Source organism: Archocentrus centrarchus, chromosome 6, assembly GCF_007364275.1.
Source record: "Archocentrus centrarchus isolate MPI-CPG fArcCen1 chromosome 6, fArcCen1, whole genome shotgun sequence".
NCBI classification, from domain to species: Eukaryota; Metazoa; Chordata; class Actinopteri; order Cichliformes; family Cichlidae; genus Archocentrus; species Archocentrus centrarchus.
In genome coordinates, this window is record NC_044351.1 from 33,377,203 (window position 1) to 33,395,071 (window position 17,869).

Consider the following 17,869-nt stretch of genomic DNA (forward strand, 5'->3'; position numbering starts at 1 on the left):
CAGGCTGGTGGTGATGGGGTAATGTTGTGGGAGACATTTTCTAGTACCAACTGAGCATTGCTTAAACACCACAGCCTCCCTGAGTACTGTTGCTGGCCACGCCCATCCCTGTATGACCACAGTGCACCCATTCTGATGGCTGCTTCCAACAGGATAATGTGACATGTCAAAAAGGTTTCTTGAACATGACCGTGGTAAATGGACTGGTACTTATAAAGCACCTTTCTGCTCAACTCAAGAACTCAAAACACTTTCTACTATAAGTGTCTTTCACCCAATCACACACACACATTCATACAGTGCTTTTATCTATGCGTGAGTGCTTTCTCTAACATTCATGTGGACCAGAGGAGCTGGAGATTGATCCACTAACTTTCCAACTGGTAGACAACTTGCTCTACCACAGCCAACCCAATCAGCTCACTGTACTCAACTGGCCTCCACTGTCCTGGTCCCTGGGTCTTGGACTAGCGACCAGGGACCAGGACCAGGACCAGGACAGTGACATTACCCAGGACAAAATTCTGGGTCTTGGACGCAGGGTTTTGAGTTTTTAGGATGTTTAGGCTTTCTTTTCTTTTGATCAAGGTTCTGTTTTCCGGTTTTGTATTTTCTTGTTGCAGCATTTCCTGATTTGTTTCTTTATATTCTCAGGCTTGTAGTTCTCATTTTACTTTTGTTCTTGGTTTTAGTCTGTTTGTGTTATTCTTTGAATCCCTGTTATTCCTGCCTCCCTCGTGTTTCTGTCTGACTCAGTCTTTATCTCTGTGTTTATGCTTGTCAGCTTATTCTTGTCTCCCCATTCAGTTGTTACTATCTTCCTGTTTTATTTTGGCAGTTGTTCTTCTCTGGATCTTGGTCTCGTTTAACTTCCTTCCGAGTCATTATGTTAGTTTTTCTCAGCTGTGTTCCCACCTGTTTCCCATCCTCTCGTTATCCTGTGTTTGTATAAATTGCCTGAGTCTCCCTTTGTTGTTTGTTGGGTGCTCCCTCATGGTTGTGTGTTTCTTTGGTCCTTGGAGAGGTCTAGTTTCTGGATTATTTGCTCCTGTTCAGTAACTGTGTATTTTTTGTATGTTGTGAAAGAGCTCTGCATTAAAGCTGCTTAAAGTTTATGTCAGTCTCCTGAGTCCTACATTTGCTCCACATCCTACCTGCCATGCAACCATCCTTGACATCCACAATCACCAGATCTCAGTCCAGTAGAGCACTTTTGGGATGTGGTGGAACCAGAGATTCTCATCATGGATGCCCAGCTGGCAAATCTGCAGCAACTGTGTGATACTATCCATATATATCAGTATCTGCGAGGAATGTTTCCAGCACCTTGTTGAATCTATGCCAGGAAGAATTAAGGCAGTTCAGGGGTCCCACCCAGTATTACCAAAGTGTAAAGTGGCCCGTGAATGTAGATGAGTATTTTTGACAATTTAAAACAGTTATGTAATCTCTCAAAAATCACACCTGAGACATGACAATTTGGGGGAGAAAAAAAAAAAAGAGTAAAACTACTTTCATAAGGTTTATGTGTACCTGTGTTAGTGAAAGTGTTTGCTGACTAATTATGCTATAGAACTAAAGATACACTCACCTTGAATATGCTGCCTTCATCACGTCAAACTACAGTATAGGACATTAAATAGTACAAGATGCACTGATTGCAGTACTGAATGGTTGCCTTAGTAACAACTCCAATTAGTTTCTTCAACAAAGCCAGAGGCTGTGAACATGGTCACCATTTTACACCAATTTGATTCAGGGAAAGTGAAAACAATTTTAACGAAAATTTCTCAGGATCTCACAAAAGTTTTGCAGGATCTTGAAAAAGTGCTTTTTTTTTCCCCCTCCCATGTTTTTTTCTCCCATGTCCCAGGGCTTCCATACTCGACCAACTAGTAGGAATAGAATCCTGATGTTTCCACTTTTTTGTGTGAATTTGTGACTCGTTTCTTGTGACTTTAAGCTTTCCTCCAAGTGGATTTTTTCCCCCTACTTTGATCTAAAAAAAAATCTTATTTTACCCCTTATTTTGAGTCATCCATCCATCTGTCCTATCACTTTATTGCCATAAATCTGCCCAAACAGTACAGCTTTACACACTCAAGGATTCTACTACTTCTATCAGCAGGTCCATCATCATCCCGGTGACCCAGTTATTCTGACAGCTATGAGTTAACACTGCCTTCATCATGTTTGACAGATGATGTGATGCTATGCTGTAGATTATAAACTCCTCTTTTCGTTCTCCATACTCTCTTCTAATCCCATCATTCTGGTACAAGTTCTTGTTCTTGTTGGACAAAGGATGTTGAATATGGAGCTGCCAAACAGGTGGAAAAGAGGAAGACCACGGAGAAGATTCATGGATGTAGTGAAGGAGGATGCTGGGGAAAACGGCTGTGGATGAAATCCTTCTGTTAAAAATGTATTAAATGTGGATTTGGACACAACTTTCTGCTGTATGTGTGAAAGGCTCGATTCATTTTAATTTTTTCAGCCCAAATATGCCCCCCCCCCCCAACTGTACTGAGACATCTTTGGAATGCACATGTTCCCATGAACAGCTACCAAATGAAAACACAGCTCAACACTCAAATCCAGACATGTCCTCAAAAAATTGCACAACAATAGTCCAATTGCTTTTGAGCCTATGAATATGGAGGGATTACACAACAAAATCCCCTCTTAATATCAGTTAATGCAAATTCTTTATTAAAGCACATGAATTAAAGGTGAGACGCTACACTTTTAATCACATTTTATTTGGTGCGCAAAGATTTAAGTTACTAACATGCCTTCCTAAGGCTTTCTGAATACGTGGGCAAAGCTCTGCGTTACACGCACACATTAGAAGTACAGCACAGTCAGCAGTAGGATTTGGGAAACGAGGCAGGTAGAACACAGTCCTCATGTGTGCAGCTCTGCACTTTGCAAGCAGCTGGGATGAACTGAAAGCAGAAAAAAATGATCTACAATATGCACCCTCGACACAGTGCCGGGCTTATGCTCTCAGCTGGCACAAACAGAAAGCATGCAGCTTGTTCTGCCGTGCTCTGGCTTTGATGTGCCAAATAGGTGATGCATTTGTTTCAATATTTCATACCCAAAATTCAGCTTTTTTTTTTTTTTTTGGAAATCGAATTACAGCTCAGAATATCTATATTTTGCACTCATATTAAGCGTGTTTGCTTTCAAGGCTTACCGTGTTCCTTTCAAATCGATTTCCTTCTAAATATTTAAGTTAAAAAAAAAAAAAGAAAAATACTGAAAACACTGCTGTTCTTTGATGCGGTGTCTTCACTCAGTTACCTTTGTTAGAGCCTTTTCTAAAGCTGCAGGGTGTCTCAGCTTGTCAGGTCCTCATGCAGGGTGCAATCAAGGCACCAAGGCCTGAACTCTATACAGCTGGCAGCAGTTAATTAGATTCAGGAGCTCCATTAATCAGTAAGCTCACTCCTCACTAAAGGAAGTTGACAATTATAATTAAAAAAAGGTCAGAGAGGTTTTGATTAATATAATTATCTGTGTTGAGGTTTCTTGTCTTTATATGACTATACATAAAGAATTTACAGGCTGGCTGCTGAGATATAAGGGGGGGCGGGGGGCTTATATCAGCGCAATCACCGCAGAAGTGGGTGTTAAAGTTGTACGACAGACTTCTTGTCAGCCAAGATGTTTACCACTTTGCTTTAAAAAAAACTTAATTCATAGCCAGTCTATCCAGTGCACTTCTTCACCTCGTCAGAGTTTGTCTCCAAGACTGCCAAGCCCTGCCAAAAGCATTCTGTTGGAAAACACTAAGAGGAACTTAGAGGAAAAGACAGTCGGGGTTCTAAAGGGATCCTTAAACTAGCCTACATCATCATGTGGATGGTTTGCCACTCTGATTGTTACTGCTGTGAGGAATTGTGGGTCATTATCACTGTCTCTCTGGAGTCCAGTGTATCCTTTGGTAAAGGAGACAATAACATTTTGTAGAAAAGATGGAGGGAAGTATTGTTTTTCTTGGCTTACTCTATTTGTGACACGAGTTAATGTGGCATTTGTTTAAATTCTCTGCTGGGATGATCCAACGGTGCTTTTTAAAATATTTTTCAAGTTACCAAATTCAGCATTTTGGTAACTGGTGATTCTGCCAATTTTATGCTCTGCAGACCTCTGAAATTAGGCCTATGGCTCTGATCCATAGACAGTATAAATGGTGTATGGGTGGAAGTGCCTAAAAGCCTGCATAGTGATGGCTCTGGTTTAAAAAAAATAAATCGGTCCTATGTCTATGCTATCTCGACCTTTATAAACACTTTTCTACTGAGTTTATGGGCTGAGTCACCCATTTTGGGTCATACTGAATAAACAATTAAGCCCATTTTTCATTCAGTATGACCTATGGGAGAGATTATGGTAGCAAAATCTGTCTGTTATACCTGTCTATGCACCTACCTCTCACTCATTTAGCTAAAAGTGAATAAGGAGAGAAATGCATGTTTCAGACATCTGTTTGAAACTGAGGGCCTGTTGGTACAAAGAATTCCAGATTGTGAAACCATTAATATCCTACAGTAAACTGCATTTATTTCATTGCAGTGCACATGAATGAAAAGCAGAAGCGCTACATGCTGAAAATCTGATATTCATGGAATTTAAAAAAAAAAAGAATTACAAGTGGAAATGGAAAAGGCGCCGGTTGTCAGCAGAGATGAGATTGGATTCAGGGTCATTCCCCATAATGTATTACTGACATGGTAAGAGAACAATGAAGGGGGAAATGAAAGAATTATGGCTCATGCTTAGTACAAATGGCTAAATATAATTATTATGTAGCTGGCATCAGCTCAACAGCCACAACAGTAACAGAATGGTGTGTTTTAACAAACGGATTTTGTTGATTGCTGTTTTGTTGCTCACTGGATGCTTTTAATGACAGGCATGCAGCAAATCTGGTGCTGGAAGCTGCCTTTTAAATACATCTCTTTACTTACTTGTAATCATAAACGAGTCACAATGTATCTTCAACCAGTGCTTGCACAGAAAGTGCAAAAAAGCATTTCAGATTGTGAAGCTACTCAGTTGGGGGAAAACAGAGAGCTTTACCACCAGCAAGCAGCACATCAGCAGCAGAGATCAGAGTTTGATTTTCACTGCCCAGCAGTGTGAATGGAGTGTCCTGTTAGAGGCTTTGCCTCTGAACCAATTCAAGCCTAAAACCATAAAGTGAACAGACACACAAATGTTTGGTTTTATTGATTTAGACTAAAATCTCTCTTTGATGAGGCGTTGTGTAAATCAGCAACACACTTTAGGCCGGCTCAGAATAGGGAGAAAGTGAAGCATAAAGAGGATCTGCAGCACTAATGCTGAAACTTGAATGTCTCTGCTACTCTCACATGTTTAACATGCGTTATTTTGAAAGTCGCTCTTGTTAAGCTAGGGCGTATGATGATTATACCTTATGGCTGTTCAGAAAGTAAATAATGCTCCCTTTAAATGCTCATTTTACATATGGTTTTACTGGGAATTGCCAAAGTCACAGGTAAGGGCACCGTAGACGTCTGTACAAGCTTTTGTGTGAATGCCTTTGTTAAGCTGTTTGACTAGATGTCCAAAGTTTCCTGGCACTTCATCCAGGGTTATGAAATGTCATAATCCATCTAACAGCTAAAGTGGTACGCTGATGTTAGGATCCTAAAGTCCAAAACTAATAGCATGGCTAGATTAACAGTCGCTCAGGACAACAAAGCTTTAACGAAGCACGTATTACACAGTGTATTTTTAACTATTCTGTGCATTTTTCCCTTTCTCTTTTTGAAGCTGTACGCCTCCTGTCAGAATACAGCTTTTATGAAAAGTTTAATGCATCATTTTTTTCTTTGACAGACCAAATTATCTGTATACTAAGCAGTGCCACATTAATCAAGACATCTGCCTTGCTGTACGAGACATTTCTATTTATCTGTCTTTGTTCTGTGATGGCAGTAACAAGCATGAAATCAGCGCCTCTTAAAGGGAAGCGGTACATTTTATATATAAGGTTGATGTTTGGGGTGCTAATGTAAATCAGACTGGTCCTGCAGTAGCTCAGCCACAAACATCTCTCCGTGCTTTCTTTTGTAGTTCATTATCAGCTCTACACATCCTGATGAGCAACCTCAAACACTATTCTAACTGATGTTAGGCTTTTTTTTATTGCTGGTTTTGTTTTTGCATTACCATCTCTGTGGTTGCAGGCGTTAGTGGTGATGAGTGGATCGAGCTCCCTCTGCCTCTGAAGAAATTTGATTATCAGCCTTTGTTTGGTCCCTGTGCAGAGCAGACACCGATCACAGACACATTAAATACTCAGTGACGCCTGTTTAGTGCTGTATACTATACAGCGCAGATAATAACCTCCAATTAAACTACTGTACTGATGTAAACGTCATCAGAAGAGCAGCTATAATTACTTTTCCATCCTACACTAAAGTTTAATATCTTCATTTATAGATGTCTGTATATAACTGATACATACAGGACACTGCCAGCTGAGTAGAGGCAGTGTTAGAGAGCTGGTGGATGAATTTCCATCCAATTTTCATCTTTTTGCTAAAGATCAATTCAAGTGACTTGTTGATCTATTAATTCATCTGGCATCCATGTCTTTCCTTGACCGGTCAGTAGTTTGGTCAATATGCTCTCATCTAACAAAATTATAACTGGCCAACAATCACCAGTCAACCACTCAACTGGCCAAGGACTGAAATCAGCCATTTTTCAGCATTCCAGATGTGTCCAGACGTGTGCAGCCACACGCTGTGAGCAGCCAAATGTTGTTAGCGTGTGGCTGTAGCCGTTAGCGAGTTTTTCACTGTGAGTTAAGACACAGAGTTTGCCAAAGTAAACCGTGGGGGGAACCACCATGAAAGCGTTGATTTTGAGAGATCCCTGAACTTAGTGCAGTTTGGGGAAAAATGCAAATTAACATTCTGCATTGAAGAAAAGTTCATTGCAATCAGTGTATCTTTAGTTACAGCTCAGTTAGCTCAGGCAGGTAACTCTGAGAAAAACTCTATGATAAACATCTATGAGCACAATAATGATGCAGTAACCAGCACTATAAATCCTGACTTCAAATTTAAGTAGGAAAAAACAGGGGAAAAATAAATGCTAAGTTAAATATTTGTGACTTTGGTGAAACGAACTAGTCTAAAACATCTTGACAGGCGTAGGGATGCTCAGGAGTCCTGAACCTGAGGACGGCTGCTGTGTGTAACAGTAAAACTGTGACTGTGTGTAACACCTCCTCCTGTCTCAGGTGTACAAAGCAGATTGTTTCACCTTCTGCTGACCGATCCACTCTGTGATAGTTTTACCTCACAGTTTAAAGGGCCTTGAGGTAACTGTTATTGTGATTTGGCACTAAATAAATAAACTTGAATTGAATTATGAATAATTGGCTGTGCCACATGCATACATGTGAGCATCCCTCTTACTTTGGAGATGCACATTTGGATCCTTTGAAGCTGCAGGGATTTTATCAACTTAAACAGCTGGAAGTAACAAACACAACTTTCATGTGTTAATGTTTCATCAAACCGAGTTTAGGCTACACACACGAGGCCGTATGCACCTCTGGCAGCTCGGCATATAAACTGTTTTTCGTGTTCTCAGATGTTCATGGATTCATTAAATGTTGATGCTGAAATTTCAAAAAATAAACCTGAGTTTGTGCTGTTGTTTTTTGTTTTTTTTTAGCACAAGATAAAGTGTGTGCCACACAATTTCACAGACATAGTTAATTTAGAGAAAATGAGATTTCCATTTCAGTCAAAAATATTTTCTTTGACTAAAACTTTAGGGCGATCAGATTAAGCTGATGTTTAAGACAGATTTATTGAGTTTAATACTGTCATAGAGCGATCTTAGCCTGGAGCCATCTCATTAAACTCTTCAGTGTACAGTAGACCTCTGGGAGGTACAGTACTGAGTACAGCTCAATAAGCTGCTATATTCAAGTCAGCAGTGGGTCAATAAGAGAGAATAGCTGTGGTGAAAGGGTGAAATGGCACAGGAGTTAGAGTTCAAGGGGAAGAATGGAGATAATATCATTTAAAAGACTTTTAGAGTGCACCTTATTTGACTGGTTCCATTCGGATACATGTATTTCTTTCTATAGAACATCGTCTGGCCTCTCTTGCTCCGACTAAATGGCTCTGACCCACTAAGACATTAACATGAGACTTGGTCCAGTTGAGGTGCAGGGGGAGACAGTGGATCGAGATTACTTTGATACGAGAGGAGAAGAGAAAGAAGAGAAGAGACATTAACTTTATTGGGCTCATTCAAGGAAATCATCAGAGGCCGAAAGATTTCAAAACCAAATTTCCAATAATGTTATGTTGCCTGGCAACAATACCTTGAAAATGCAATCAAGGGTGTAATGAACCGTAACTTATTTCTCCAAACATTTAATCAATCACTCATCTTGGAAAGCATGAGAATAAAGGCTTTCTGCTTTCAGCTGAACATCGTTCCCGTGACTTTTACTTTTATCTGTCTCTCCTGGTTTATGGTGTAAAACTATAAAACAACAATGTTATGTTCAGCGGCACATAAGTGTTGTCTGACAAAAAAAACCCAAAAAAATTTCAATAATCTTTTTAAAAAAGGTCATTATACACCTCTATTTCCCGTTAGTAGCAAGTTTGAGCATGATAAAACTGTACAAAGATGGAACTGTATTCATGTTTGTGACTGTGAGACCATTCGTTCTTGCCCCATGTGTCTCCTACAAAGATGCCCTTGTTACAAAAATGTGAACATTAGTTACTAACTAGGAACTTCCAGGTGGAACTGCTGCACAGATGCTTCACTAACTGACAAGCTAACATTAGCTTGACAATCAGGTTATGGTGATTGTCTAGAGTTCATATGACCACCTCTGAAAGTACCGCATGACCCACTCCCTGGTTGGGGATTCAGTGGATTTTTCACAAACTGCTTTATTGTCAGAAACCACACAATTTGTACTAGTAAGCAGGGAGGGGGACATTTGCATTATTCAATTCAGTTCAATTTTATTTATATAGCACCAAATCACAATAAACAGTCACCTCAATTTTGTATTGTGGGTAAAGACCCTACAATACAGAGAAAACCCAACAGTCAAAACGACCCCCTGTGAGCAGCACTTGGTGACAGTGGGAAAGAAAAACTCCCTTTTAACAGGAAGAAACCTCCAGCAGAACCAGGCTCAGGGAGGGGGGGTCATCTGCTGTGAGGGGGCTGAGAGGAGAGAGACAGGCCAAAAGACATGCTGTGGAAGAGAGCCAGAGATTAATAATAACTAATGATTAAATGCAGAGTGGGGTATAAACAGAGTAAAAAGAGGTGAATGCACCATAACTAAGGGATGGTTCAGGGTCACCTGATCCAGCCCTAACTATAAGCTTGATCAAAAAGGAAAGTTTTAAGCCTAATCTTAAAAATAGAGAGGGTGTCTGTCTCCTGAATCCAAGCTGGGAGCTGGTTCCACAGAAGAGGGGCCTGAAAGCTGAAGGCTCTGCCTCCCATTCTACTCTGAAGTATCCTAGGAACCACAAGTAAGCCAGCAGTCTGAGAGCGAAGTGCTCTGTTGGGGTGATATGGTACTATGAGGTCTTTGAGATAAGATGGTGCCTGATTATTCAAGACCTTGTAGGTGAGGAGAAGGATTTTAAATTCTATTCTAGATTTAACAGGGAGCCAATGAAGAGAAGCCAATATGGGAGAAATCTGCTCTCTTTTATCACCTGCACATCTGTTGGTTAATGTCTAGAAAAGCTCAGGGCTGCAGTTCACATGTGAAAGCAACTATTGTGTCACGATCATCGGCTTTATATTTGTGCCTTAAACGGGCATTTTTCCTAATGGCCACCAGGGGGCAGCTCCTCTGGCTATAAAAAAGTCTGAGACCGCAACTCTTAATCTCTACTAATACATGGCATCAGCAAACACTTTCTAATAGGTTTATAATGTCAGTCGCTAGTTTTAAGGCTCACTGAGAACATGATGTTCATTTCATAAATTATGGTCCCCGTTAGAGGAAAAAAATGAGGAAAAAGCAGGGGGACTGCCCCTCATTCATCGCAACCAAATTCAAAACACCAATTTGGTGATTTCACAGCTCAAGACTTCACAACAGGACCCCAATAACCAATGGAAGATGACGCAGTGGCTACTTTTATCTTTTATTTACAGTCTATGGTCATAATTCAAAAACACATGTATGAAATATGATACACTTGGCGTTACAGTGTTAACAGTTCAGTAAGCGTTCAAAGTTTTTGTGTGTCTTTGTCTTTGGGTAACAGTGTTTGGATCAACGCTTCATGAAGGCGAGGCCGCATGAATCTACCTTAACACTGCATGAAACTGGCTTTTTTTCTCCTTCTTATAGGACAGTGATGATAACATTTGGTTACAATGAAACTGCATTAGAGGACATTAGAGCAGCTTAGCATTAACTTAATAGTGGGTGAAGCTGCTTCTCACACAGTCTCACTGCACATTTTCCACAACAGGGGAGCTACATTCCTTAAAGGGAAGGTTCAGCCTCCATAAAGTACATAATAAAGTATCACACCAGCTTAATTTTAGTACCATCAGGGCTCCCCGACTGCTGTTTGGAAGCACCAGCTTTCAGGGGGCTGACCTACATAATTTTTTGCCTATAAACTCTGTCCTACTATTCAATTCAATTTTATTTATATAGCGCCAAATCACAACAGTCACCTCAAGGCACTTAATATTGTAAGACAGAGACCATGCCACCCCCTATGAGCAAGCAATTGGCAACAGTGGGAAGGAAAAACTCCCTTTTAACAGGAAGAACCTGCAGCAGAACCAGGCTCAGAGAGGGGGGGTCATCTGCTGAGACCGGTGGGGGCTGAGGGGAGAGAGACAGGACAAAAGACACACTGTGGAAGAGAGACATCTGTCCACCAGAAGTCCTACAGTAGCGCTTTCCCATCCAGTCATGTGACATTCAGTCTGTGCAACAGTAGCCTCTTACTTCCAGATTCATCAAACTTTCTCAGTATAAGTAGCACAAATTATTTGCTAGATCATTGTATCATGTTTGCATGTTGTTAACCTGTGTTCTTGCCAACTTTCTTTCATGGAGCTGATCTTTTCCTGCACCAGTTCACCTGTAAGCAACCCTTATCCACACCATTTCTATGAATAAATCCACTAAACTCTTCCTTCCTGGTTCGGGCCTTCTTTCCTGTGGTCAAAGTTAAAGTATTAACAATGTAACCAGTTACAGAAAATCACTAACTACTAAACATAGAAACATACAAACATAGAAAAGGATTTTAGAATAGGTGCGTCCCTGCCCAGGCAAAGTTTCCAAACTACCAAATGTCTTAATCTGAATTTGGATGGTATTTCAAAGTTTCTCTCTTTGTCACAGGGATAACATGTGAGTGATGGAAGCGCTCGTAGGAGTCGTCATATAATTGGTTTATCTTGCATATAATTATCCTGAATGAAGCTACACAGGAAAGCAGGTATTATCCAGACATCTCTGAGATCGCCTTCCTCAATGAGTGGTTGCTAAAAGTCTTGGATCACAGCTCTCAAACATATTAGCAATAAGTCTGTTTGCACTGCAGAATCAGAGCATGAAGAAAAGAGGTAAATAAATGCTGCTTTTGTATTTGATTGCATCCTATAGCATTACTGTAGCTTAAAGTATAAAAAATATATATAGGAGTTTGATTCAAAAACTCTTTGAAAAGCTAAAAAAAAAATCCTTATCTTCACTGTTCTCATGGGCAGAAAGGTGCAGTTTGGGTAAGAATATAAAAGATGCCAGGAAAAAAAAAGCTTGGTGATTGCATCAGTAATCTTGCACCCACAGCTGGTTCCATCATGGAGGTCCAGCACGGAGCAGGCTGCACACTTAAAAATAGTGGTACAGGAGAAGTTCAGTCTGACACTAAGAAGCATAACTGGCTGCTGGGAGCACAGGGGTGATCCAGACTTTAAAAGCAGCTTCTGATTTCATGAGCTTTTATTCTGAGTTTGATATTGCTGGGTAGATCTGCTTTGCTCAGTTCAGTATGTATCCTTTAATATTTAAACTGGATTTACGTGTTTAATAGTTCAGTGTATTGACCTCTGCAGTGTCTCCTCATGCTTTTGACTGGAGGGTAGAATTCCTATTAATCTTGCATTAACTAAAATTCTCATGTTCACCTTTTCCCTTAGACTCATCATATCAGTGATAGCGGAGGGAAGGTGTGCAGGGATAAAGTCCTCTGCATGGCTCCTTTTTTGTTCTCTTTACAACAGCGATGTAAGTGAAACAAAAGGGTTTCACGCTCAGTGGGACAAATTAAAAAGAAAATGCATTAATAGAAAATCAATTTTAAAATGCAAGCTGTATTGCTTTAATTGCTTCATTTAATTTCTCTCTTTTCTTGCTCAATTAACATCCCACACACACACACACACACACACACACACACACACACACACACACACACACACACACACACACACACACACACACACACAGTATAATCCTCACTGGCAATAATTTTTAGTAAGGAGGAACTCCCATTGATTATTTGCCCATCTGGTTAAACTTCTCTTCCATTTTAATTTACACACAATGATTTGCAAACATACTTAAAATTTCTAGTCTAGCAAATCATTACTGGCACGCTAAAACCTTTAAAGTTTTTTTTCTTGAGATTTGTGCAACAGCACTGATGATTTTTATCATCTTTTTTTCTGCAAGTTTACTTCACCTTAGCTCCTTAAGGATCAGAACTGTCAGAGGCATTACGAGAAATTGAAACGGCATTCAGAGAATTCTGAAAAGAAATCTTTGGAGAGTTCTGTAACAGCAAAGGTGAAGGTTACCCTGCCTTCCAGTCCACAATGAATGGAGCCCTATTGAGCTACAGCGCAAAAAAATACAATCACACGGTAAACACCTTTCCTCTGGATATCCTGATTTGTGTAGAAGAGCTATATATATATATATATATATATATATATATATATATATATATATATATATATATATATATATATATATATATATATATAGAGAGAGAGAGAGAGAGAGAGATATTACAGCACCATTAGCTACTTTGCGTCCCTCATTTTGATTTCAGGCATAAAGCAAACATCAGATGTATCAGTATCTGAGAGACTGGCCAGTAAAAGGTTGGGTAAAAATGTTATCCTCAGAATAATGTAAGTTTGAAGTGTCTGAATCAAAAAGAGGATAATAATAGTTTAATGCATAATGACATCAACTGAGCTGATCTTTCATTTTCTGCATCCTGGCGTTCCTTCCAGCTGATGCCACAGAGATACTCACTCAATAAATCCCACAGTAATATGACTCCATGTTCCAGCCTGCACACTCGCCACACATCCTCCTTTCCTTCTCATCCCTGTCATGCATTCATGCATGCAGATCTCAGTAAAGTTGTGGTTGCAGTACATCAGCATCTAGCAACTGCAGATAGAATGAAGCAAGTTTAAATGGGGTTACTCTTCTGAAGGGGCACGCACACACAACCAGCTCAACAAACATCACCAAATACACAAGTGTTTGGGGATGTGCAGTTTGGCACACAACCTGTCTGCTAGTCTCTGGAGCTTGAAAAAGGCGACTGGACTTCTTTTTGTTTCTTGAAGACGTTTCACCTCTCATCCGAAAGGCTTCTTCAGTTCTCAACCAAATGGTGGAGAGACCCAGGTATTTAAACCCCTGTGGGCGTAGTCCCCTGGAGGTGGTTATGACCTCCAAGGCAGAAGGGAAGCATAAGGAACACACAAACATTGAGAAAGCCCTCAAAACATGCGGTTACCCCAACTGGGCCTTCATCAAATCAGCTAAGATGCACAGGAATGAAGGCCAAACACAAACTACAGAGAATAGGAAGGACAAGAGGAACAACATTGTCATCCCATATGTGTCAGGCTTGTCAGAGAAACTCAGAAGAATTTTCTCCAAGCATGACATCCCAGTATACTTCAAACCAAGTCACACCCTAAGACAAAAACTGGTTCATCCCAAGGACAAACCCGCCAAACACAAGATCAGCGATGTAGTGTCTGCTGTTCAGTGCAGTGAAGAGTGCTCGGACCTCTACATTGGTGAAACCAAACAGCCTCTTCACAAACGAATGGCACAACATAGAAGAGCCACCTCGACAGGACAAGATTCAGCAGTACATCTGCATCTGAAGGAAAAAGGGCACTCTTTTGAGGATGCCAATGTTCACATTTTGGACAGGGAAAACAGATGGTTTGAAAGAGGAGTGAAAGAAGCCATCTATGTCCACTGTGAACAACCATCATTGAACAGAGGAGGTGGATTACGTCACCAACTTTCCCCCGCTTACAGTGCTGTCCTGAGCTCCCTTCCCAGACGTCTCAACCCCCATTCACACCTTTGTTCCCGTGACCTCAATAGGCCACAGGAAACAATGGAGCGGAGTCCTAAATTGGTTTCAACTGAAACCACTGATTAAATATGACCCACGCCCCCTTCACACCTGGGCACATGTGTTCAAGCACATGATCAATAGAGGGTCATAACCACCTCCAGGGGACTACGCCCACAGGGGTTTAAATACCTGGGTCTCTCCACCATTTGGTTGAGAACTGAAGAAGCCTTTCGGATGAGAGGTGAAACGTCTTCAAGAAACAAAAAGAAGTCCAGTCGCCTTTTTCAAGCTCCAGAGACTACTATGACCTGGATGACTGAGAATCTACACAGACAACCTGTCTGCTAGTTGTCTGCATTATCTTAAAGACCTCACAGTACCATATCACCCCAACAGAGCACTTCACTCTCAGACTGCTGGCTTACTTGTGGTTCCTCGGATACTTAAGAGTAGAATGGGAGGCAGAGCCTTCAGCTTTCAGGCGCCTCTTCTGTGGAACCAGCTCCCAGCTTGGATTCAGGAGACAGACACCCTCTCTATTTTTAAGATTAGGCTTAAAACTTTTTTTATGATCAAGCTTATAGTTAGGGCTGGATCAGGTGACCCTGAACCCTCCCTTAGTTATGCTGCTTTAGACCTAGGCTGCTGGGGGGGTTCCCATGATGCACTGAGTGTTTCTTTTCATTTGCCTCTTTTCACTCTGTTTATACCCCACTCTGCATTTAATCATTAGTTATTATTAATCTCTGGCGTTTATACAAGACAGCAAGTACAAGCTAAAGTTTATAGTAACAGCACTGCTGGACTGGTGTAGGACAGCTTGTGTTTCCTGCACTCACTGCTAGGTTAGGTCAAAGGTTGCAGTTATACAATTAAATTTAAGCTGATTAAGTGATTCAGCAACACCAAATTCCACCTTTATATTAGCTTTACACTGGGTAAGGGTTTAGAAAGGGGCCGCGATGACTCATGTAACATCTGCATATTGTAAAATGCCATTGACTAAATCCATGAGGAACAATAAAAAATAAATAAATCAAAGTCAGCAGCAGCAGCACAGGTTAGATGATCACAGCCTGTCCACAGAGAAAAATCCACTGCAGCTCACAACAGAAATTATTAAGTGACTTATTTCTAAGGGAGTCGTTTCACCACACTGCACCTCAACTAGCTCTTAAGTAGCCCACACCTGCCAAGTCCCACTGTAACCCCTGACCACATGATATTTAAAAAAAAGAAAAAGATTCAGTCAAACCAAAAAAAAAACCATGGTGTGAAATGTCTCCAGATTACCTCCACAAACCCACAGCTGGTGTCTGTGATCGCTGCAAATGGAAAGAAGATTTCAAGATTGAAAGACAAATCGCTACATAGTAAAAACAATTCTTCTAAACTTGTGAATGCACTGGCTACAATCTCTTTACAACTCATTTTATGAATAGAAGCTTTTATGAAATGCATTAAATGTACTGGGTGAGTCCGACATGAACAGGAGCATTTTATGACCGTAGACTGGATGTGACCAGCTCCTGGAATCTAACTGGAGATTTTTTTTTTTTTTTTAAGAAGTTTAAAGTCAGGAAGCCCGTTCTGATTCATGAGACGATTATTGCTAACAATAATCCTGAAAAACATTCTGGCCAACTGCTCCCGGTTGGGAGTGTGAAATAAGTGGTTCGAGCTGCTGAGCCTTCTTTCCTTTTGCCGGAGCCACGTCTGCACAACGCTGGCACTTATGTGAAATGTCGGGTGGGGCTTTCTCGCTGCCTCTCTCCTGTCAGAGTAAAGGAGAAATCAAAGCAGCACTCCCATTCAGTGTGTGTGAGGAAGCTGATGGATGCTGCATCCACACTCACTTATAGATCTGAAATGTTTGGTGGATTCTGCTGGTACTAATGGATGCAAGCAACAGGTTCACAGTTCACACTCTTAATGCATTTCTAGTGAGCTGGGAAAATAGTAAAATACAATTATGTGCAGTGAGCAAAGAGGCTTCTTTTTCTTTTTAGACTGCCAACTATTGCAAAATAAATAAATAATACTACAAACACACGCACACACACATCAACAGGCACACACACACACACACAATTCCCTTAATGTGAAGATTTCTTAAATCAACAAGCTGAAGACTGAAAGAAGGTCAAATGATGATACAGAAATTTAGCTTCAAATGCTTTATTTCTAAACGTTTCTCCTAAATTCTTGATTTTAAAGTAAAAAGCATCTGATTTTCTTCAAGTGTGGGTGCAGGACAGCCGCTGGATCAAAGGGTTTCATGTCTTCTTGGAGATTAAAGTCTGTTTAGTGCTTCCTAAGGTAAAAAGATTCGATTCAATCGGCCCCTGGAGCTCTTAATAAAATGAAACTGCCAAGAGTTAATGCTGCATGCAATAGAACTCTAGCCTACTTTAAACTCCCAGAAAGAACACGGGTGGGGGGTCTAACCTGAGTCCGTGTAACGGGGTCTGACCAGGTCCCTGAAGTAATAGATGAAATCCAGGCAGTTGTCGTCCTGCACCTCTCCCTTGGAGCAAAGGTCGGAGAGCAGTTCCAGCGCCTTTCGACAAATCTCATCCTCTCTTTCTGCAGGCATTGCCCTCCAGCATCCTTCTGGCTGGTCGGCCACTCCGGCTGATCCTCCACCTCTATCTGTATCCTCCTCTTTCTCACACTTAAGTCACACACAACCTCTAACAGCGCAAAGACGCACGACGCGGCTACACCCCTGGATAGCTCCGGTGCGCATCGGTCAAAATCCACAGCAACCCGAATTTTCCAGTTTGTTTGTTGTTGTTGTTGTTGTTGTTGTTGTTGTTGTTTAGTAAATGCAGGTTTTAGCTGAGATGGGAGAAGTTTTCAAAATAAAAAAATCCTCTTTCTCAAGGTTTTGTTAAGCGATGAAAACGCGGCTCCGAACCGGCGCGCAGCTCCCGCTCTCCTCCTCCGTCTCTTAAAATGTTCTTCTCTTCTCTCCTTTTATTCCTTCCTTCTCACCTCCACTGTCTCCTTCCCGCTGCTCCGCGGCTGAATCACCGCTGAGCCTCCAGGCTTCGGCAGCGCCAGTCAAGGTCTTTGAATGAATGCTCGGCTTTCACTGCGCTCAATTATTTCTCCACGCACTGGGACGCAGAGAGACAGACAGGAAGTTCTGCCTCCCCTCACCTCCACCTCCACCCCGATATCCAAGCATCACGCTTCCCACTTCCGCGAGAGGTCCTTCGAGGAAAAAGCTGTCGAGCGATCTGCGTGCGGCACCTAAACAAGGCAAATGTCACAAAATCCCACCCTGGCTATCCCCCCTTTCTCTTTCATCTAATGAGTAAAGTCCTGATTCCTTTCACGCGGTAATCACATGAGTAATAAAGTGATATCCGCGTGCGCTCCTGGGTAGCAGGTGTAAGGGGCCCAAACACCTGCGAGGGCCCACATGTACG

The 17,869-nt window shown here is 41.2% G+C and overlaps 1 protein-coding gene across 1 annotated transcript in view; it reads right to left on the bottom strand.

The window, feature by feature from the left end:
* The window catches only part of syt9b (synaptotagmin IXb), a 54,819-nt gene extending 37,329 nt beyond the window's left edge, over nucleotides 1-17,490 (bottom strand). Inside the window, 1 exon segment of the mRNA XM_030732300.1 lies at nucleotides 16,881-17,490. Within this exon segment, the coding sequence (XP_030588160.1) occupies nucleotides 16,881-17,028 (148 nt within the window). The 5' untranslated portion in view covers nucleotides 17,029-17,490.
* Between the last annotated feature and the right edge of the window lie 379 nt (nucleotides 17,491-17,869).